The 20,791-nt window shown below is 53.7% G+C and overlaps 1 protein-coding gene across 1 annotated transcript; it reads right to left on the minus strand.

The window, feature by feature from the left end:
• Positions 1 to 8,477: 8,477 nt before the first annotated feature.
• Positions 8,478 to 16,128, minus strand: SKOR1 (SKI family transcriptional corepressor 1). Its single transcript, XM_054042617.1, is given in 8 exon segments — positions 8,478 to 9,202; positions 9,547 to 9,612; positions 10,089 to 10,163; positions 10,458 to 10,532; positions 11,847 to 11,918; positions 12,615 to 12,722; positions 13,351 to 13,516; positions 14,104 to 16,128. Coding segments are annotated over 8 exon segments (2,685 nt in total). The 3' UTR covers positions 8,478 to 9,104.
• Between the last annotated feature and the right edge of the window lie 4,663 nt (positions 16,129 to 20,791).

Here is a 20,791-nt window from a genome sequence, read left to right on the forward strand (position 1 = left end):
TCCAGAGGATGATAGCCAATGGCTTCTGGGCAAAGCAAGCCCCAGAAGGTCTGAGACACTGGCTGACCAGCAAGCTGATCTATCCAGAGGCTATGGGGGTGAGGGGGGGGGAAGGAGAAAGAGAGGAGATGAAACTCCAGTTGCTCCATCTCTGCCCTCAGGATGAGAGTTCACCTGACTGAGCGCCCTGTCCCCGCGCCCTGCCTTTCCCAGCACCACTGATGGAATTGCATCAGCCCAATTGCTCACTGCTCCACTGGAGAGGCAAAGCCCACAGGAATTTCTACAGGCCCAAGGCTGGAGTGACGACCCTGCACAGCCCCCAGTGCAAAGCGTCCCCATGCATAGGGACTGATGGGTTGGAGCACAGAAGCTGCCAACTGATGTGCCAAGACTACTTCTGCGCCTACTTTCCCTGCCCTCACAGTTTGGGACTTCAGTGCCCAGCCTGGTTTGAGCCAGGCCCGCTAGCCTGCTGCAAACCCAGACCAGGTCTGAACCACGTCCCCTAATTGCTGTAGACTTAACTGAAAGCAACTTACAGAAATGTTCCTGTCTTTAACACTCAAATGGTCAACCCCAAATAAATCCATTTTACCATAAATCCATAAATTGTTCCCCCTTTATAAAACTGATAGAGAGGTATGCACAGCTGTTTGCCCTTCCCCTTCCCCCCCCGGTATTAATACATACTCTGGGTTAATTAAGTAAAGCGATTGTATTAAATACAGAAAGTAGGATTTAAGTGGTTCAAAGTAATAGACAGAACAAAGTGAATTACCAAGTAAAATAAAATAAAACCTGCAAGTCTATGCCTAATACAGTAAGAAAACTGAATACAGATAAAAAACCTCACCCTCCGAGGAATTCCAGTAAGCTTCCTTTTACAGACTAGTCTCCTTCTAGTCTGGGTCCAGCAATCACTCACACCCCTCTCTTTAGCAAGCTGAAGACAAAATGGAGGGGTCTCCCACAGGCTTAAATAGACTGTCTTGTGGGTGGAGACCCCCTCCTCTCTCCTATGCAAAGTTCAGCTCAAGTTTTGGAGTCACATGGGCAAGTCTCATGTCCATGCATGACTCAGAACTTACAGGTAGTAGCCATGGTTCACATGCTGCCTTGAACATCCTCAAGTAGACATCTTATGGGGATTGGAGCCTTTCTAGCTCCATTGCCCATTAAGTGCTTCTTGATTGGACACTTAACTTACAAATTCCTTTCTAAAGAAGCTGACCAAAGGCCTTACTAAGGCTATTTAAAATCAGACCAGTACGCAGCCAATATTCATAACTTTTAATACAATAATGACACATGCATACAAATAGGATGAATAGATTCAGTAAATCATAACCTTTACAGAGATATGTTACATGGCATGTGTCATATATACATTCCTTAGCCCATTTCCATGAAGCCTTATGGGGTGCACCATCACAGGGACACACCTTGACGATACAGTGCCCAGTCCCCCTCCCCACACCGTTCCTGCTCACAGGCAGAGAAATGCTGGCAGGGAAGTGAGGGAGGGAGTCCCTGGGAGTCACAGGCTGCAACGCCTCCCTTCAGCACTTAGGCCCTGGAGAGAGGCTCCTTCCAGCATGGGGGGGTCAGAGAAACTTCACACAGACCCACGGCTTCTAGAAGGCCGGGGAATTGGGGAGGGCCACTGTCACAGAGGGGGCTGCATGTCAAGTGGGGCCACCTCCATTGGTCTAGTGTGGAGTTAGTACATCCCATCACACACTCAGCAGGACTCCATGTTGGATCAAGCAATTGCGGTTAGGGGGATCAGGGCTCCTGGCAGGGCCCAACAAACAGTCTGTCTATGCCTCTGAAGCCTCCTGGCTGGAGCAAACAATCGCAGCTGGGCTTTGAGCCTCTGGGCAGGGCAAAGCCAACAAATAGTCTGCAATACCTGGGCAGGGCAAAGCAGATAAACAGACATGGGCCCTGAGCCTCCTGGCTAGGGCATGCTCTAGGGCACACTCTAGGCAGGGCAGGACAAACAATCAGTCTATGGCTGTAGTCCCCCCAATAGCCACATCTAGTGGTAAGTTCCAGGGGGGGCAAGGAGGGGAACCCTAGCCCACCCTACTCCACCAGGTTCCAACCCAGGGTCCTATGACGCCAGGAAATTCCCAGTTGAGTGTTCAAGCATCAGCTTCTAATACATTCCCTGGGTCACTTCCTACCACACGGCTCATCTCAGGTATCTCCTCAGCTGGCCACAGGTCAGCATCCCACTAGTGATTCCATAATCACCTGGTCATCCCCAGGATAGTCCATGTCCACTGGTGCCTCCACAACACGTCCTTCCTTCCCCTCCACCAGCCCAGACTGAGCTGGGCGGCTTCCTTTTATCTGTCCCTTCCACCGGGAGCATGTGCAGCTGGGGTGAGGGGGCGTGGTCTCCTGGGCCCACAGTGATTGGTCAGGCCCCATTGGCCCAGTACGGGGTTAATATACCCTATAACAGGCACCAATAACTACCTGCAGTTTCATCTCACACTCACAGCAGCATTAATGGGGTCACTGCCCAAAGAGCCTGGATTACGGGCAAGACAGGAGCTGCCACCACTGTGTGCCAGCCAGGAATGAACCAACCTCACTGCATTTCACCGTCCTGGTGACTTCACTGGTGCAAGGTATCTGGCCACCAATTCCTGCCACTGCACTGCCTGCTCCCCCACCCAAAACACAGCTGTTTACACTGCTGGGTTCTCCCCTGACCCCCCCATGGAAGCTGAAACAGCCTCCTCTGTGGGGAAATGTAGGTTCACCAACAGCTTCTGAGCAAATGGCTTAGATAATGGCATTGTCAGAATGCCTAACAAAACTATCTGTAGCAAACCAGCTCCATCAGGTCTGGTAAGTACGTGGATGGGAAACCAGTCAGAGAGGCGCTGGCGATGGGGTAGTTAGCTGGAAGTGGTGGCATTTCCCTGCAGGTCACTAAAGCACAATATTACCAACCCCAGCATTCAGAAATAATGACTCAGCCCCTGCCCCCCACCCCCCCCGAACATCAGTACTTTAAAATAAGAAGTTTGGGGTTCTTTTTCTTTCCCTTCTGGTTTTTGCGCTTTTCAGCCTCACTCCAGTTACATTTGCAAGTTTCTCTCCACAACCACAAGGGCTAGAAACTTTCTGTTTGTTTGTTTGTTTTTTTTAATGAAAGCTGAGATTCTTATCCAGTCACTGGACTCCTGGAACTGGAGCTATAAGTAAAACATCAATATTGCATTTTTAGTGTGAGTATCACAAGAGCTGGCAACGCTGCTGATGGAGAACACCTGGAAAAGGAGAAGTGTTGGTGCACTAAAGAAAGCATTTAATTTTTTTTAAATTATATTTTGCCGGATATTACAACATCTTACAAACGCGAAATCCGTTTTGAAGGATTCCAAAGGGCTTTGCAAATCAGGAGGTATTTTAAAAGCCACTGAAATGCTGCCACCTCTCAGGTGCTTGTTAAGAGCAAGCACACGGTAACATTGCAAACCATTTAAATCAGGGAGACGAAGCATGCATGCCAGATGGTATTAAGCTAAAATTTCAAGGGCAATCTAAGGGGGCAGGACATAATTTCCAAGCTGAAATTGCATCAGGAGTCTTGAGCTAACACCTCTACTCCTGTGAAAACCGGCATGGGATAATCAGAAGTGATCAAGATCTCTGGTTTGCAGCACATATGAAAGATGATGCCGCTAACAGCGCATTGTTCCCAATGCCAGGCTGAGGCAATGGTTCAAGGCTAACTAAGAAGAAAGAGTGCCACCTGCTGTGCACACAAAGAAATCTACGTATTTGGGGCTGATGCTCCAGCGTCTTTTACTTTGTGTGCTCATCTCCAGCTCTGCACAGTGTATATCAAATACTACCTAGTCACTATTTCAAGCCCCTCAGAAGAGCAGTGATATAAAAGCTGTTGGTGCATTTTATTCCCAGAGCAATGTCTATCTGTCCCCCTTCTTACCAGGGCAGAGAATCCCTTCAAACACTTAGGGCCTGGTTCTCTGTTGCCCTCACCTTGAGCCTGGCGTCACCTACCCTGTGACAAATGAGCGTAAAAGGCGTCCAGGTAAGATCAAGTGTTTGCACAGAGATAAATGAATACACAGGGTACAAGACAATGGAGAATCTGGTCGTGACACTGCAGTTTACCTGGATGAAGCAGTTCCCCTTGGTATACTGCTCCTTCTTTTGCTGACCCAAGAAATTTTGAAACAGCAACTGCATCTCCTTCCACTTACATAATCTCCCATATAGAACAGAGACATTGGCTTTTACCTGACTATTCCGGAGCCAATGAGAAAGCACAGCCTAGAGGTCACAACTATGTATTTCCTTGGACGGGCACTTAATTTAGGATTGCATCCCTGCAGCATTATTGCGGTGCTTCCAGTTCATTTGTACCTCTACTTGAAGGTGAAGTAAAGGGAAATAGGCCTATGGAGGCTGGAATAGAAGTCCACTTGACCATCTGCTGCTCAACCTCATGGCAATTCAGCGGCAACTCCAAAGCTGCCAAACATTAACTGCCAGTTGTGTCTGCCAAGGAGCAAGGTGCCATGATGGGGGGGCGCGGTGATCACCTGGGGCCTATGAAAAGAGAGACAATGAGCTGGAGGAATATAGGTTGGCAGAAATGACGCCTATGAGCCAGACAATTGCTTTTAAAACTGTCATTTAATTGTAGGGCTATGGGAATATTGATGCCCCAAAAGTCAAAACTAAGACATGTTTATAGCATAACACATCACTCTTTATCATATAAAATAACCCATTACATAGAAAGAAGAGAGTGGTCAGTATATAAAAATGCTACGTATATGATTTTAAATGGATGGTATCACATGTCATTTGGGTTGAAATGTGCCTCTATTATGTGCTCTGATGTCGTCACACCAGTAGTGGGACGTACCTGAAAACTCTGGGGTTGGAATTAAAGTGTTTTTGCTTATAGTGCAATTTAATTTGAAATGCAAATCATCACTGAAGGCAAATCTGGTAGTTTGTTCAGTTCAAACAAAACTCTGCTCTTTGGAAATGTTGTAGGGCTGGTAACAGCTCATTAAAAACCCCTTCTCCAGAAGAAATATTCTGGCACCTGCATTTTGAGATGCCAAAGTTATTTTCTTCCGCAGTACTAAGAAGATGGCAATAGTTGTAAGGTACAATGTTGAAATGATTCTGAGCTTCTTTTGCACTCAAGCTTTTCTCACAAAGAAGAGGTCAGGATAAGTGCTCTTGTATATAATAAAAATGGACTACAGAACTCCTATGCAACTGGTTTTTCCCAGCAACTTTGAATGCCTTGAAATTTTGCGTCTAGGATGATAGGCCTAGAATTACCTGCTGTTCCTATTTAAATTCGCAAGGTGGCAGCCTTAGGATAAGAAATATATTTATTAGCGCCAGTAGGCTCCGGTTGTTGTTGTTAATAACACCATATTTCCCCTATTAATGTTTCATTTAATTTAATTAGCATCTGAGAAACTAATTACAATAGACAGCAGCTCCCCACAATCAGCAATAAATTGTATAATTATCAATAATTGTGCACAGCCCAATAATTCTGCTATTAATGTTATTTTTAAAAAAATACTGGCATTTCCTAAGACAGTGTTAGCTCCAGAAGTCATGTGATCGCTCTTCCGTGGCCAGGCCTCTCCGATGGGCCTGTGGTTCTGATCACACGCCTCGTGTTACCGGCAGGCGCACGATACTTGCTGAAAGTAAAAGTGCACACACAAGAAATACCAAATCTGGGGTCAGGGGCTTTCCACCGCTCTGCACTTCAACAGCTCCACTGTTTTGCTGAATGGATGAAACCTCAGTTGCCCCCCATGGAGCCGTGAGTCTGTGTGGCAGACGCCCAGGTCAGCGCCTACCCCCTGGGGGGGCAGAGGCTAGGGTGACCAGATGTCCCGATTTTATAGGGACAGTCACGATTTTTGGGGCTTTTTCTTATATAGGCTCCTATTACCCCCCACCCAGTCCCAATTTTTCACATTTGCTGTCTGGTCACCCTAGTAGAGGCACTTTGAAGTGTTTTGTTTGGGTCGCGCTGCTTATTTCACTCGGCCCAACAGCAGCGATCGGTTGCTGCTTGCCAGGGCCGGATCCAGGGTTTTGGCCGCCCCAAGCAGCCAAAAAAAAAAGCCGCGAACGATCACGATCTGCGGCTGCAATTCGGCGGGAGGTCCTACACTCCGAGCCACAGTGAGGGACCGTCCGCCGAATTACCGCCGAATACCTGGACATGCCGCCCCTCTCCGGAGTGGCCGCCCCAAGCACCTGCTTGACAAGCTGGTGCCTGGAGCCGGCCCTGGTGCTTGCTTAGCGTTAGGGGACTCGGTGTGGTGAAATCCCACGCCCAGGATTTCTGGAGGGGGGAGGTTAACGGTTTGTTTATGTCTGGGCTGCCTGAGCAAGGTGAGCTAGGCAGACCTGGGGAGTGGATGTTTTAGAAGAGAAACATGGGGGAAACGGAGAGCTCTCATTTGGAACAAGAACTAGCCCAAACCAATGCTGCGTGTGGCTCCCAGGGTAGCAGCCTGGACCTCTTTGTGGAGCAATTTCAGAGCAAATTCAGCATTTATTTACCGATTCAATACATCGTATATACCAGGGGTAGGCAACCTATGGCACGCGAGCTGATTTTCAATGGCATTCACACTGCCCGGATCCTGGCCACCGGTCCGGGGGGCTCTGCATTTTAATTTAATTTTAAATGAAGCTTCTTAAACATTTTAAAAACCTTATTTACTTGCCATACAACAATAGTTTAGTTCTATATTATAGACGTCTGGAAAGAGACCGTCTAGAAACGTTCAAATGTATGACTGGCAAAACCTTAAATCAGAGTGAATCAATGAAGGCTCGACAGGTTGCCGACCCCGGTCTATACAAACCAGTTGGTAAATAACCTACAGCCCCGTTGTTCAGGGCAGGGGAGGGGGACCTGCACCCAGTAAGATCCCGCCAGCTGATGAAAGTTTGCTGGGGTGTCTCCCTCCTTCCCTGGGAGCCCGGCCACGTGCAGCGGTATGTGGGGCCTCGACAAAAGCGTACCAGCTTGGCCTACAAGATCAGCTAATCAGCGGACACCCTGCCTGTGATTTTAGCCCCTATTTAATGGGATGCCGCTGACGCACGGGCAGGGCAGTGACTGCCCGATGGGCTCGGCCGGGAGAGCCTCCCCACGCTGCCTGGGGCGGGCCAGCCAGGCAACCCCCCCCCCCCTTCGCGGGGTCCGCCGTTCCCCCTGCTTCGGCAGCTGTTTCTGGCTAGGTGCATCCCGGGCTGGACGCAGGTGTTCAGGGCGAAGGGGTGCGCCGGCCCCTCAGAGCTCAGGACCGGACTCCCCTGGGTGACCCCAGCCTAGAAGGCGCCTTAGGGAGCTCCCAGGGCGGCCCCACAGCGGAGGAAACTTTGCAAAGAAAAGCTCCCCCGCCCCATGCCCTTTGCAGCAGAGCGCTCGGGCCAGGCGAAGCCCGCTACACCCCAGCAGGCCCATGCAGCGTGAAACCGGTTCTGTCTCTTCTCTGGGTCTCACTCCGATTCGGGGAGGGGGGACTGGGAAGGGGCGAGCAGGTGGCAAAGCACCGGGCGTTGTTTGGGCCTTTGCACCAAGGGAGGGAAATGCCCCAACTCCGGGCTGGGATCTGGGGAAGGAGCGGGCCAAGGAACCAGTCAGCTCCCAGGGCAGGGGCCGGGGGGCTCTAGGAAGCCTGCTGTCTTCACTCCTAGGCGCTGCGGAGCCGGTCCGGTCCCAGCGAGCAGCAAGGGCCGGCTCCTGCCCCCCTGGTAGCAGCAGCGGGTCCCGGCCAGAGGAAATGGGGCCTGAACAGCTGATCTCGCCTCCAGCCTCGGCTTTGCGCCGGGCGCGGCTGGCTCTGGGGCGGGGAGAACGGCGGCAATGAACCAAAACCAGGGCGCGCCAGAGGCCGCCCCGCTGACGGCCGGGGAGATGGCCCCGGGACTCCAGCGTGTCCCTCCCCCGTCCGCAGCTGGCTGGGGTGGAGACCGCGCCTCGGCTCCTCTGGCTGGAGCTGGGGGGTCAGGTCGGGGGGGGGGGCTAATTGAATAAGAGCCTCCTGGGCCCCTGGGGCGGGGGGTGAGAACCAGAGGTGGGGGAGGGGCAGAGGAAGGGGCTGGGTATTACCCTGGGGCGCAGGTAGGACGGGTCCCTTCCCAGTCCTGCCTAGCCCCGGGGGGGGGGGGGTGTCTAGGATTCTGCTCGGAAATGAATTGTAGACACTTTGCTCCAGGTATTGCTCTGGACCTCCCCGCGTTTTAGCCAGGAAGAGCGGCTACCCCGTGCTTAGACCCCGGCCTGAGCCAATTCGGAGCCCATTCGAGCCACTCCCTGTTACAAGTGGATTGAGTCGAATCACTTCGAACAGAGTTCGGTGCCCGCCTTCCCCTCGTCTCACGCCGGGGCAACAACTCAGCAGCCACCCCACTGTGCTTAAAGGTTGTTTTTATTAAAGAACAAAAATGGCGTACAGAGGTGTCTCCCCCCACAACAGGGGCAGGGTTGTTTTTATTTATTTCTCCTTTCCTTGGGTGTACCGTGAGTCGCAAACCGCCCGATAAAGTGCTGTCACATCCATCATTTACAAGGGAGCGTGGAGGGGAAATAAATATACATCATAAATAAATAAATAAAAATTCAACAAATACTGGACCAAGAGAAATCACAGTACATTTATATCCATTGCACATAGCCACTTTTTCCAGTCTAGACAAGGGTTTCAAGAAGTGGACAGACAGGTAGGCATGGAGGGGGCAGACAGTGAGCAAGGAGATTCCTTGGATAGAACCGATTCACAGCGGACCGTGTCTGGGGGCGTTTTGTTTTGTTAATTCGCTTTTGGTCCGTTTACACCTTGGCGGTCAGCTGCCCGGATTCGCAGACTGGAGGAGCTGTATTTACACTTCTAGAAACGCGGAGCCCGAGAGCTCCACGCAGTCCTGTATTTACACGTGTCTCCTTAGAAATGGCTTGTGGCTGGGTTTTCCCTTTCGCGGCGCAAGGGGCTGCCGGCTATTCACACTCCGAAGTCGCATGGCTTTGGCGGGAAGGGGGGGGGGGCTCATTGGGGTAGCAGGGGCGGTTTGAAGGAGCAGTTCCCCGTGCAGTGGCGAGGCGTGAGCATTTTGCAGGAGAAGTGGTGGAGCGCGTCGTGGGCCTCTGCAAAGAGAGACAGACACAAAGCAAACCTCGTTACTCCTGGTCCCCCGCATGCGTTCACACCGGGCCCGGTTCCGATCCCCACCGCCCGGGGCTTCCCCTGACAGCGGCACAATCTCAGGTGCATCCCTCTTCAAGGACTATTGATTGAGGCGATTTACAGATCTGCCCCCTTCCCCCTGCACACCTGGTTCAACATTTCCCCGTCGTATCGACACCGGTTTGGTTACAAACCCAAGTGGCCCGCGTTTTATTTCGCATCCGTGTATTCCTCCCCCACCCCCCAAGACAATGATTTTCCAGGTGGGCATTTCCCCATCTCCTGCCATGCTTTGGAGAGATACCTTTCAACTTCTGCTGGATGGCGTAGCGAGCTTTCCTCTCCTGGTCCAGTTCGTTACACAGGGTATCTGGGAAGAGGGGGACGGATCAGAGTGAAGGGCATAAATCACCACCCCACACACAGCCCCTTCGAGCTTTAATGAAACCCGGCCTTGGAGTTTGGGGTTTAAAAACAAACCGAGGAGCGCGCTGGCTTCTGATCGGAGCCTGGGATTGCAAAGTAACGGCTGAGAATTGCGCTTGAAGGCAGACGGATACAGTCAACATTCAAGCCAACTTAGGCATTACTTCCCAGGTAATTTTACGCCTCGGTTTTTAATTTAGAAGCCCTGGAAATTGCTTCGATAAGAAGTTCAATCACTCCTCTGTAATGATGCCTCCGAGCCGTATGCTGGGCTGGCTTGCGATTCCGAGGCTAATCAGACTATACAAAAGGATATTCAATGAAAAAAATAATTGTTAAATTACCTCCCATTTACATGTAAATGACAGAGCTCACATGGCAAGCTCCCTACCAGGGCGGCTCACCTGAGTCGAGCCTTACCTCTGACAATTTGTAGCTGTTGGACCATTTCTTCCCTATACGCCAGCTCCCTCTTCATCTGATCCTGAAAATTATCTGTGCGGATGGCAGGCGGCAGGAAGTGAGAACGGTAAAGCAGCCGCCCTCCCCCTCGGCCCAAGCATGCATGTAGCGGGGAGGTTAAAACAGCCCTGCGGCTGGGGGACGTGTCCCACTTTTCCGTTGGAGGCTTGCTCAAAATAGTGCGAAGCAACAAGACCCCAGTGGGACGGGTTCAAGTGGATTTTAAGTCGTTCTAAAAACCGGAGTCGTTGATACGTGACCCATCAAGGCGGCTCGGCAGAGGAGACGCTCTTAGGGGGTTGGTTGGGGGGGGTCGGGGGTTGGTACCTTTCAGACTTTGGAATTCCCGTTCTAATTTCTTCCTAAGCTCCACTTGCTCCAGGAGCAGTTTTTGCAATTCGTCTGTGGAAAAATAAAGCCTCACGTGAGAAAACACACTTTCCAGCTGGAGAAGGAGCCGCGTTTGCTCGAATCGCATTATATTACATTAATCACAGGAGTTAATCGCTCCCGGAAAAAAATACCTACGGCCTAAATAAAACGATAAACGGGGCACTCGGCGTGGGAACGAAAGGCACCTGAAATCGACGGGGTCCATCCGAAGGGATGGGGCTGGGGGCTGCTTTCGTTTTCAGGGCGCACACAAGCGTCCTGGGAAGCCAGGAGGCTCCAACCCTTACACTAGGGTGAGGCGTTTTTAATAGGAGAGAGGCTGCAATCACAGCGGGTCGGTGGTTTTAAGCCCAATCTGTGTCGTGAATCATTCCTGGGGATTTCTGATCACCCACGTTTGGCAGATTTCAGCTCTTCGGGCTGAATCACGGGGCCGCTTCAAATCCCAGCCCATTAAGGACAATGCAAATCACCCCCCAGCCTTCAGCGTCTTAACGGGTTTATGGAAAGTGACAACAGAAGGTGGAGGTGAATTAACCATCCCACGCAGCAGCCTGGCCCCCTTGCACGGCGTCTGTAAACGCTGACGGGGTTAGTTACAGTTTGGGATCCCTGGCCAGGCCTCGATAGCTTTTCTGTAAGACACCCCGCCAGCCAGCCAGCGAGAAACGAGCCCTTCTCGGCCAGTTTCTGCCCCTTTATTGGCAGCCAGGTCATCACCACCGCGCGTTATCTACCCGGCCTGTTTTACCAGCGCCCGGCATCTCTGCTAGGTGCGCGATTCGAGCCCACTTCCACTCCTTTTACTATTCGGATCCGGTCCTTTGGACAGGACGGAGAAGTAGATTCCCATTTACCCAAATCTCTCTCGCTCACCCTCCATCTATTTCACTTGTTCAAAACCCAAAAGGGAGAGGAACGGGCGTATAAAGCCAGCCACGCACTGGGATTGCTCTATCCCCTGCGTAAGGAGTTTCTCACGCGCTTCTTGTGTTCGAGTCACTCCGGTGTAGAGCTGGCATTATGTCTCCTGGCCAGAAGGCAATAGAGCCCACGCTTTCCAACCCCTTCTGCTTTGATTCCGCCTCCCAAGGTCTTTGTGTAAGACCCGAAAATCGGTTTATTTATCCGCATCCAGTTCATTGGATTGCGGAGCCCGATTCACACCAAGAACTGAAACCTATCGATTCCTCCCCCGCCACACACGCACCCGGTCGGGACCTGAGGTTACTGAGTTGATCAATCAGCTTGTGGGAGGATACAGCTGAGAAGCTAATGGAAAAATCCCCCTGCCAGAGGGTCACCGGAGCCCCGGAACCTCACCTCTTGCCAGATTTTCAATGTCTTTTTCAACTAGTTGGGTCCCCATAAAGTCAATGCTGAGACCTTCCTCACCTGCAGTGCAGAACATGCATAGGGTTAGATAGTTGCGCCTATAGGAGCCCTGAAGCACTGGTTTGAGTTCAGCTCTGTTACTGGGGCGAGGGACTGTGGGACACGTGCAAGAACCTGACTGTCCATAAACAGTGCCCCGACCCGGGCCAGAAAGTTTAACTAACTAAATTGTGAAAGACACAACCGACAACTCTTCAAATAGTTGCGGGTGGAGATCAGCGAGTCCTGTTCCGCATTTAAACAAAGTTTGTCTGTAAGCTCCTCAAACCGGTGGGGTATTAAATAATGAAAGTGGGGTGGGGGATTACAGCTAAAACCGGATCCTACTTCTCATCTGTGTAAATGACAAAACCCAGAGTGGGGGAAGTGGCGGGGGGGGGGGGAAGGAAACAAGGCCATAGCAACCTAGGAAAAGTTACTTGTAATTCACCACGTTATTTAAATATTTATTTGCCTAAAGCTGTAGGGGACAGCTTCTTACTGGTGATTTAAATGAGCTCCTTTCAGGGGAGAAAAAGTGCTGTCAAAAATATCTATTATTTAGGCGGAAGATAAGGAGCGCAGGAGTTGTGATTATTGTCCCTTGGCCCGCACTCCGGTTTCCACCGCAGTTCTACGTCTGGACGTTCACAGGCCGGGTTACAACACAAAAAACCTCCTTTGGAACAGACGGGAAATCCTGGACCTCCTGCTTACCTCTGTCGGTATTTACAGGGCTTGGATGCGAGACATTCCTTTGGTCTTGATAGGATTTGCTGGTCTCTAAATCCTCTGCTGTCGAGTGATTGTCGTCCTTATCTTGCTCTTAAAGTTAATAAACCGATTTTCAACCATAAGCAACGAAAGTATGATCCTAATATATCCTTAATTACATAATTAAGGACAAAGTCCTTATTAAAGCCTTCTAATCCTAATCGCCTTGCAAGTGGAAAGTCGCTTGCTCTCCTGGAGGTTTATGCATTCAGCGCGCACGCTCTCCTAAACAGGAGACACCGAATCGAGTTGAAAACAGAGTCAAAAATCACAGGCTTCTCCATTAAAAATTCAGCAGCGGTTTTGAAGTTTTCGCTGCCAGACCTTTTGCAAGAGATAACTCCAGCAGATACTGGGAGCGTAAAATACTTGCCCTTTAAGGACAAGTGACACGCAGCAAATATTTGCACCTAAATAAATCCCAGTAAAAAAAAAAAGCAGTCTATCAAAATGACACCCGGTTTGGCTTATTTGCATGGAAGACCTTCCCTTAACACAGCTAAGTTTGTTTGAAGGTCCTGCCAAAAATGGAAATGACATGGAAAGATTCATATAGTCTATTAGCAGGCTTGGAATAAGAATTATTCCAAAGGGGGGGGTTGCCACTATTTTCTCTCCCCCTCCCCCGTTTAAATTTCAAGCCATCGGAGACAATTGCTAGCAAAGAGGTCAATTTTACCATTTGCCTCGGGGTTGCAAAGATAAGTGGTTGCAGGCCCCAGTGAAGCAGCGTTCTTCAGAGCCTGCAGATGGTCTTCTCTTTCCTGGGTGTAGACCTTCAAAAGAAACGGAACAATTACATGGATTTAGCTGGGGGGAGCGGAGGGGTCACCCCAGCGAGGACCCTGAGCCAGCCCCAGACGGGTTTCGTGCATTCGGGGTGGAGAAGACCCCAGAGTTAGGACCAGTTACTGCTGCTGGGGGTTGCCGGAGAGTTACAGCCCCGCGGTAGAAGGCGACTATCGTTTTATTAAGCGTAATTATTAGCGCTCCGGAGAAAATTACCCCCATTAAAATTCAACCGCGGAGTACAAGAGCTCTTCAAAGCCTGCAGCCCCCACAGACCCAGCAGCCGCCTAATTTTAGGCAATTTTCCCCCTAAGCATGAAAGCAATCCTTCTAATCAGGTTAATTAGCTGTGGTTTAATGCGGCTGCATGTAAATTTACAGGTGCGCCGAATAACCCCTTTCAAAATAATAGAAAGGTGGGGGTGGGGGGTGAATCAAAGCCACCTCTGACGTGCCTGGGAGTTCACACCGTGCGGGGTTGAACGTCCGGGAGGCTGCGGCCAGTGACGCTCCCCTGCCGGCTCCACCCGGAGCCAGACACAGCTCCCGGGGCTTAGAGCTGTGTCCACTTCCTCCTATGTCCGCCACCTCCCCAGGGCCTGGTCTCTGGCATCTGCCCGGACACTGCCTGCGCCGCCCTGGCCTCTCCCGGGGGCTGAGACCTTGCACCCAGGCCCGGCGCTACCATCTCTGCGCGCCCGTGGGCGCAGCGCCCTAGGTAGGGAAGGGCCCAGCTTGGAGCGGGGTCCCCGGCGGAGCCCCCCACCTCGTAGCCGCCTCTGCTGCTGCTCCTCTGCGGGCTCCCCTCGGGCGGCGGCCGGTTCCCTTCCTCCGGCCCCTGCTCCCCGGCTTTCTCCTCGGCCAGAGGCGGCGGCTCCTCCGCCTCCTCGACGGCCGCCGCCGCCTCCTCCTCCTCGTCCTCGGGGAAACGGTTGGACTCCACGTCCACCTCGGGCTCGTCGGCCGTGTCGGCGCCGGGCGAGAGGGAGCGGTAGCTGGAGCTGCCCTCGCTGAGGAAGTCCGGGGACAGGTAGCCGGCCGCGCTCCGGCCCGTCCCACCGTAGGCCTCCCGGGTGCCGTAGAGCTTGGCGATGCTCTCCGCGTCCTTCACCACGGGGCGGAAGGCGGACAGGTAACTGCCCTTCCTGGGCAGGGGCAGCGGGGGCAGCAGCGCCTCGTCCCCGGACCGCTCCTCCTCGGCGGCCGCCCTGGAGAGGGCGCTGGAGCAGCGCTCGCCGTCCGCCCCGGAGCCCTCCTGCGGGGTGGCGCTGCTGCGTCCGCTCCCCGACGGCTCCGAGCCCTCCAGCTCGCTGTGGCGGCCGCCCAGGCCCGGCGGGTCGGCGGCGGCCGCGGCGGCGGCTGCGGCGGCCGCCACCACCACGGCGGTGGCGGCCGCTTTGGCCTGGCTCTGGGCCGGGTAAGGCGGCACAGGCAGGCTGCCGGCGGCCGGCCAGAACATGGGGAAGGGCGGGTAGACGCCGCTGTCCTTGCCGGCGCCGGCCTGGTGCGGCGGCTGCTGGGGTTGGTGCGGGTGGGGGTGCGGGTGGCCCCAGAACATGCCCGGCGGCAGGGCGCCCCCTTTGCCGGGCTCGCCCCCGCCGGCTCCGCCCAGCGAGTCGTCCTGCTTCTTGGGGCAGAGCCCGAAGGCGGCGGCCGGGAAGCCGTAGGGGTGCGGGAAGAGCGGCGGCGGCAGCTTCTGCAGCATGCCGAAGCCTTTGCTGGGCACCGGGATGACCGGGTAGCTGCGTACCGCGCCGGCCCCGCCGTGCGCCCCGGCCGCCCCGCCGTGCGCCCCGGCCAAGCTCAGCGCGCCGCGCTCCCCGGGCGCCTCCTCGCCGCTGCAGCGTAGACTCTTGTGCACCGGGGCCAGCTCGGCTCCGCCGGGCGGCGGCGGGTGCAGGGCGGCCTTGGCGGCCGAGGAGGCGGCGGCCGCCCCGTGCAGGGAGAAGGTCCGCTTGCGGGTGCCGCCGTTGAACATGGCCTTGACATCCTCCCAGGCGTGGCTCAGCTCGTCCGTGGCCGTCTTGTCGCTCAGCTTGAGGTGGCGGCGCCAGGAGTTGAAGTTGGCGGCGTCGGGCTGCGTGTACTTGGAGTCCGGCGTGCGGTGGGAGTGGAAGATGAACTTGTTGGGCGAGAAGTACATGCTGCAGTAGCCGCACTTGATGCACTTGGCCCGGGAGCTGTTGTAGCGGGCCGGGATGAAGCTGCCCCGCGAGCCCCAGGCGCACTCGTGGACCACGTCGAAGGCGAAGTTCTCCGGCAGCTTGGGCGGCTTGTGCTCGCCCAGGAAGGACTTGCAGAGCCGCTCCGCCTCCCGCTTGGTGATCATGCCGCAGCGCCGGGACGAGATGGGCATGGCCCCGGCCCGCCGCAGGATCTCCAGCTGCACCGGGGTGCACTGCACGCAGGTGATGCCCAGCGCCACCCGCCGGTTGTGGATCTCATTGTAGCTGTAGTTCTTGAGCAGGGTGTTGGAGATCTGCGCCAAGCACAGGCGCTCCTGCCCGTCGATGACCAGGGACACTATGGGCACGCCGTACAGGGAGGTCTCACCCACTTGGTTGGGCTTGAGGGGATTGGAGCCCGAGTAGGGCTGCAGCTCTTGCTTTGAATTCGGGGAGGAGCTTGAGTCTCTCCCCGTTCCCATCTGACTGGCAATCGCCTCCATCCCCCCCAAAACAAGCCTGCAAAACAAAAACACAACAAAAGGCAGAGATTAGCCACGCACCCGCGGCCCTGGCGTGCCCGTTGCGCCTGGGGGAAAGCGGCCAGCCAGGAGGCCAGGCAAACTGGGCATCGTTGGGCCTTTTGTGTCGCAGCAGATCTCCCCTACCTGGTAAAATTCAGTCTTAGCAGCAGCCCTGCATCCGTCTCTAGACCGCGACAGGGGCATCGCACAGGCAGAAAATTCCCTGGGCGCTGGCTGGTACAAGGAGACGTTTTTAGAGGCTGCCGCTATTCAGAAAGGTTTTGCTGTGTGTTAAGTAAGATCTCTCTTCCCCTTTCCCCCCGTCACCTATTATACCAGGATCTGTCTGCGGCTCCAGACCCAGGCAGACCTGAGAATAAGGGCCAACATGTCATTTTAAATCTACCACAATTACTGCATTACGTGGGCACCGAGAGAGGAAGAGAAGCTCGAATATAAAATATTAACGAGCGACACAATGCGCTTCTGTAGGTCGCAAAGGAATCTCTCGGTGTCTTTAGTTACAGCTGTAAATAGCAAAGTCAGAAATGAAAACACAAATCGACCCTGTTTGTTCTCAGATTTCTCCTTGGCCATTTCGGAGCAAAAGTGGAGGGCATTAAACACACCAGCCCGACATCCTTTCATAAAGTGTTGGGGATTTTTTTTGTCCACCCCTCCCCCCGTTTTCCTCTATTTTTAATCTCTCCCATTTCAGACGCTCGGTTTCTCGCTCTAAACTATCCCCAATCTATTTGTGTTAAATAGCACCTCGGCTAGGTAAGTGCTGCATTTGTCCAGATTTGGAGGAAAGGGAAATAGACTTTAATTAGCGCTGCGTGGAGTTGTATTTACACATTAGAGGAGCGACTCAGTAAATAACTGGCTAACCTGTCTGCTCCACTTTAGCTAACCGTGAGAGGACTTACCCGAACCGTGGTTTAAATAAACTCACTGTCTCTTAGCCTGGCAGTAATCCTGCGGTGACACAGGGCCACATGTATTTAATCAAAACCGCTGCGCTCGTGTTTGAAAGGGTTCCCAGGCGCCAGCCCGAACGAGCGAAGGTTTAGGAAATGCACCAGCAGCCGAAAGTTGGCGGGTTTGTGCCGAGACTTTGGGCCCCGTGTTATTTTGAAATGCGCTGGATCGACCACTATACTCGAACCAGGCAGGCTTGGACCTTCTCCCTTGTCTAATGCCATTGCAGGGGATTAGGAGCGAGGGCGATTACTGACCTGCCCCATAAGGCTCCCCACTCGCCCAGAGAGCAGAAGGAAACGTGAGCCAAGCAGATTAGCTTATCGAAAAGGGATCACCGCGTTAAGCAGCTTTCATGGTAATTACACAGAATAACTGAAGTGTCCTCCTCGAAAATGTGAATAAAACTTCACCCCAGCTCTGTCTAAACGCGGCCCGGCTCCAGACACAGGGGCTTCGTTGTCTTGGCTGCCGCCAAAACATTGGGATCCAATACTAAGAAAACGTATTTATTTAGCTTGAGGAGGAGGGGGATTTTGTTTGTTTTTAAGTGATTAATTCAAGGCAGCAAGTCGCTCATCCCCCCACACCAGCAGTCCCATCCCAACGCCTAATTGGACGTGAAACCGGCAGAAGGGGGCCGAATGTTCTGGTATTAAAACGAATTACTTCGCTATAAACCGAAACGAGAAAGGCGCCATCCCGAGAAGGAGCAGAGCGGCATGCGGCAGAAGGGAAAGCCCGAAATGTCGCTGCAAACACCGACCCACATATTGTTGTCAGCGCCTCCCAGGCTCTGCTTGGATTTGGGTGTGTTGGGTTCGAAGCCGGGTTGCAAAATACATTCAAGGCCAGCCGTGGAGCGTGGGTGCAGGCCGGCAGGGCGGGGAAGGGCTTACCTTGGGCGGTGCAATCCCTGGAGTGGCGGCAAGGTCGGGAGCACTTGTCAAAATAGTCCAGCAGCAGAACCCCCAAAACCAAGCCACCCCCAGCTCGCTAGGTTCCGTTCGTGCCAGGCGGCAGCGGCATCCAAACCCCAAGCAAGGTGCGGAGTTTCATGGGAGCGCCCGGGCGCCTGCCCTCCGCCCGCGTCCTCCCGCGCGGAGATGCAACAAGAAAAGTGACCACATGGCAAGTCCAAGGGAGGATGCTGATCCTTAGCTGAAGACGTTGCACATTGATCCAGTGACAGCTAAAATCATAGGAAGGCACACCCACTTAGCACCCGCGTATTTACATTAACTGCCTTCGGGACCCGGGCGAGCGTCAATCATGGTTGCGCTCCAGTCAATCAAAACGCAGCCGGGGCTGCTTTAAGGGGGGGGACAAAAATTGCTGGGGGGAGGGGAAGTGGTGGGGGGGGGGGAGGAAAGGAAAAGCGATTAGAAAAATCCACGCGATCTGGCAAAGGTAAGCGCTTGGATTTGTCCACCTTTCACCTGGGCCGTCTCCCCGCACTGCAAGCAGAGGGAAACTCGTGCTGGGGGAGGAAGGGGCCGAGGGAAAGGGGAGCCGGCAAAGCAGCCCGTCCTCACACACTATTTCTCCTGCCTTCGAGGGATGCGGGTTGGTAGACGAGAGGCGTCAGTCCAGGGGGATCACCGAGCGGCTCCTGTCTGGGAGTGCGCCTTCCCCCTGGGGAAGGACAGGAACCAAACCGCTGTGGTGGGCGAGGGTTGGGATTTTTGGTTTTTAGCCAAGCTGGGTCAAAAGTTGGTGCGCTGGGAGAGCGGCTGGGGCTGCAAACACGGAGCACAAAACCGGCTCAGGGAAGTTTGCAGCGGAGGGTGCATTCGGGGGCACACTTCGGCTTCCCCCACCGCCCCCCCCGGGCTCCGCAGTTCGCCTTACCTCGGTTAGCCGGAGCGAGAAGGGCAGGCCTGAATGTGGCACTCAGCTACCCGGCAGAGGAGCCGCTGGCAGAGGGAGAGAAGCGGCGAAAACCTGGAGCCAGGTGTTTTCTCCGCCTTCAAATTGCCCCGAAAAGCCCGAGCCGGGGCTGGTTGGGGGGCCTGGCGGTGCCCAACTGGAGCAAAAGCAGAGGGGGGAATCGATGGCCGGAGAAATTAAGGAATTTATTATTTATCACGTTAAGGGGCCATCCAGAGAGGCCTCCGAGAGAGCCCAATCAATTCTTGTTGGAAAGTAAAGACGCCATGAAATGCGACAGAAAGTCATCCCGGCCTCTGGCTAACGATGTCTTCGGCGGGGTAATTAGAAGGCGCAGTAAAAGGGGAAGGCGCGGATTGTTTTTTAAACTTTGCATTCGAGCCCCCAGGCGAGCCGCCTGCCTCGGCTGCAGCCCCCTCCCCGCGAACCCGCTGATCTATTGGTGCAATACTTGCCGGTAACGAAATCCTGGGGCGATTAACTATTTATAAGCTGATCAATAACCATCCTTCAGGTCTTCGGGGACTCTGACAGCTCCTAGTCCCGCTCGGTCACTGTGGGGAATCTCTCTCTAAATCCCTGCAGCAGCTCGGCGAGCCCCCGGGACCATCAGCCCCAAACTCCCCGAAAGAACCATTCCTGCTCGCTCGGGACTAACCCGGCCATTCGCCTGCGTCGGAGGGCTCCACGGGCCAGGCCCGAAGCCGGGCTGGTGGGGGGACTCGAGTGGGAAAAGTTGACCCGTTGTATTCGTTAGTTAAACTCCCTACAACGGGGCTGCGGGGTATTTGGCCACTCGGAGATTGTGATGAATTAGGCAGAGGGATGTTTTGGGGGGGGAGGCCACTAGCGTTCAAAAGGAAAAGCCCCCCGCCTGCGTGTACAAAACTCCCCCGTCAATCTCGGCTCTCTGCAGCCCCTGCAGAGATGGGAACTGCTTCAAATCAAATCATCGCAACGAAAGGACCCGAGTCTCTCGAACTGGCGGCGGATCGCTGGTCCGTTGCGCGGGCAGCTCGCTTGGACGCGGGAGGGGAGCGATTTTTAAAAGCGTCAATTGTCATTTACCAAAAATAGCCATCCTCAAAAGGCATTTCTCCACCCAAACAAACCCGGCGTTTTCCTGCAGCTCCGCTCCTCCGGCTGTTTCTAAAGCATTGTGGCATTAAGTGCTCTTAATGGACACGTTAATTAAACTGTAATTAATCATACTGTCCGGACCAAATTTGAGCAATTACACTAATCAAACAGAAGTTAATAACGGCCAGCGAATCGCCCCTAGCTATTACTTTTGTTAAACAGCCTCCCATTCAACTAGAACAGCGTTTGCCCTCCACCAACATATGTGTTCCATATTAAAGCGAGTATTGTTATGAAAATTCGATTGCCTGCTTGGGATTTAATGTATCATTAAACGTATTTGTCCTTGAAAGCAGATTTAGGGCCATAAATCTCTTCCTAGGAATATGATCAAGTCTCGCCGTTGAGGGCTGGGGCCGGACCAGTCCTTTTCAAACACCCCAGAATTAATCACAGCGAGGACGGGGGTGGAGGGAGCTGGGGAGCGGCGGGTGCCCCACCTTGGAGTTTGGGGCGCAGGCTCCCGCCCGCATAAAAGTGCTGTTAAATGCAGCCAGTTTAAGTCCCTGTCCCCAGCGCTTCCCGCCGTCAGACTGAAATTTCCCTGGGCTCCAGGAGCCCGTCTTCTCCTCGCTAGGGTTACCGAGCCCGGCTGGGAGGGGGGTTGGATGCAACATTTATGCGGCCTCTA

The sequence above is a fragment of the Malaclemys terrapin genome, chromosome 10 (genome assembly GCF_027887155.1).
Source record: "Malaclemys terrapin pileata isolate rMalTer1 chromosome 10, rMalTer1.hap1, whole genome shotgun sequence".
Lineage (NCBI taxonomy): Eukaryota > Metazoa > Chordata > Testudines > Emydidae > Malaclemys > Malaclemys terrapin.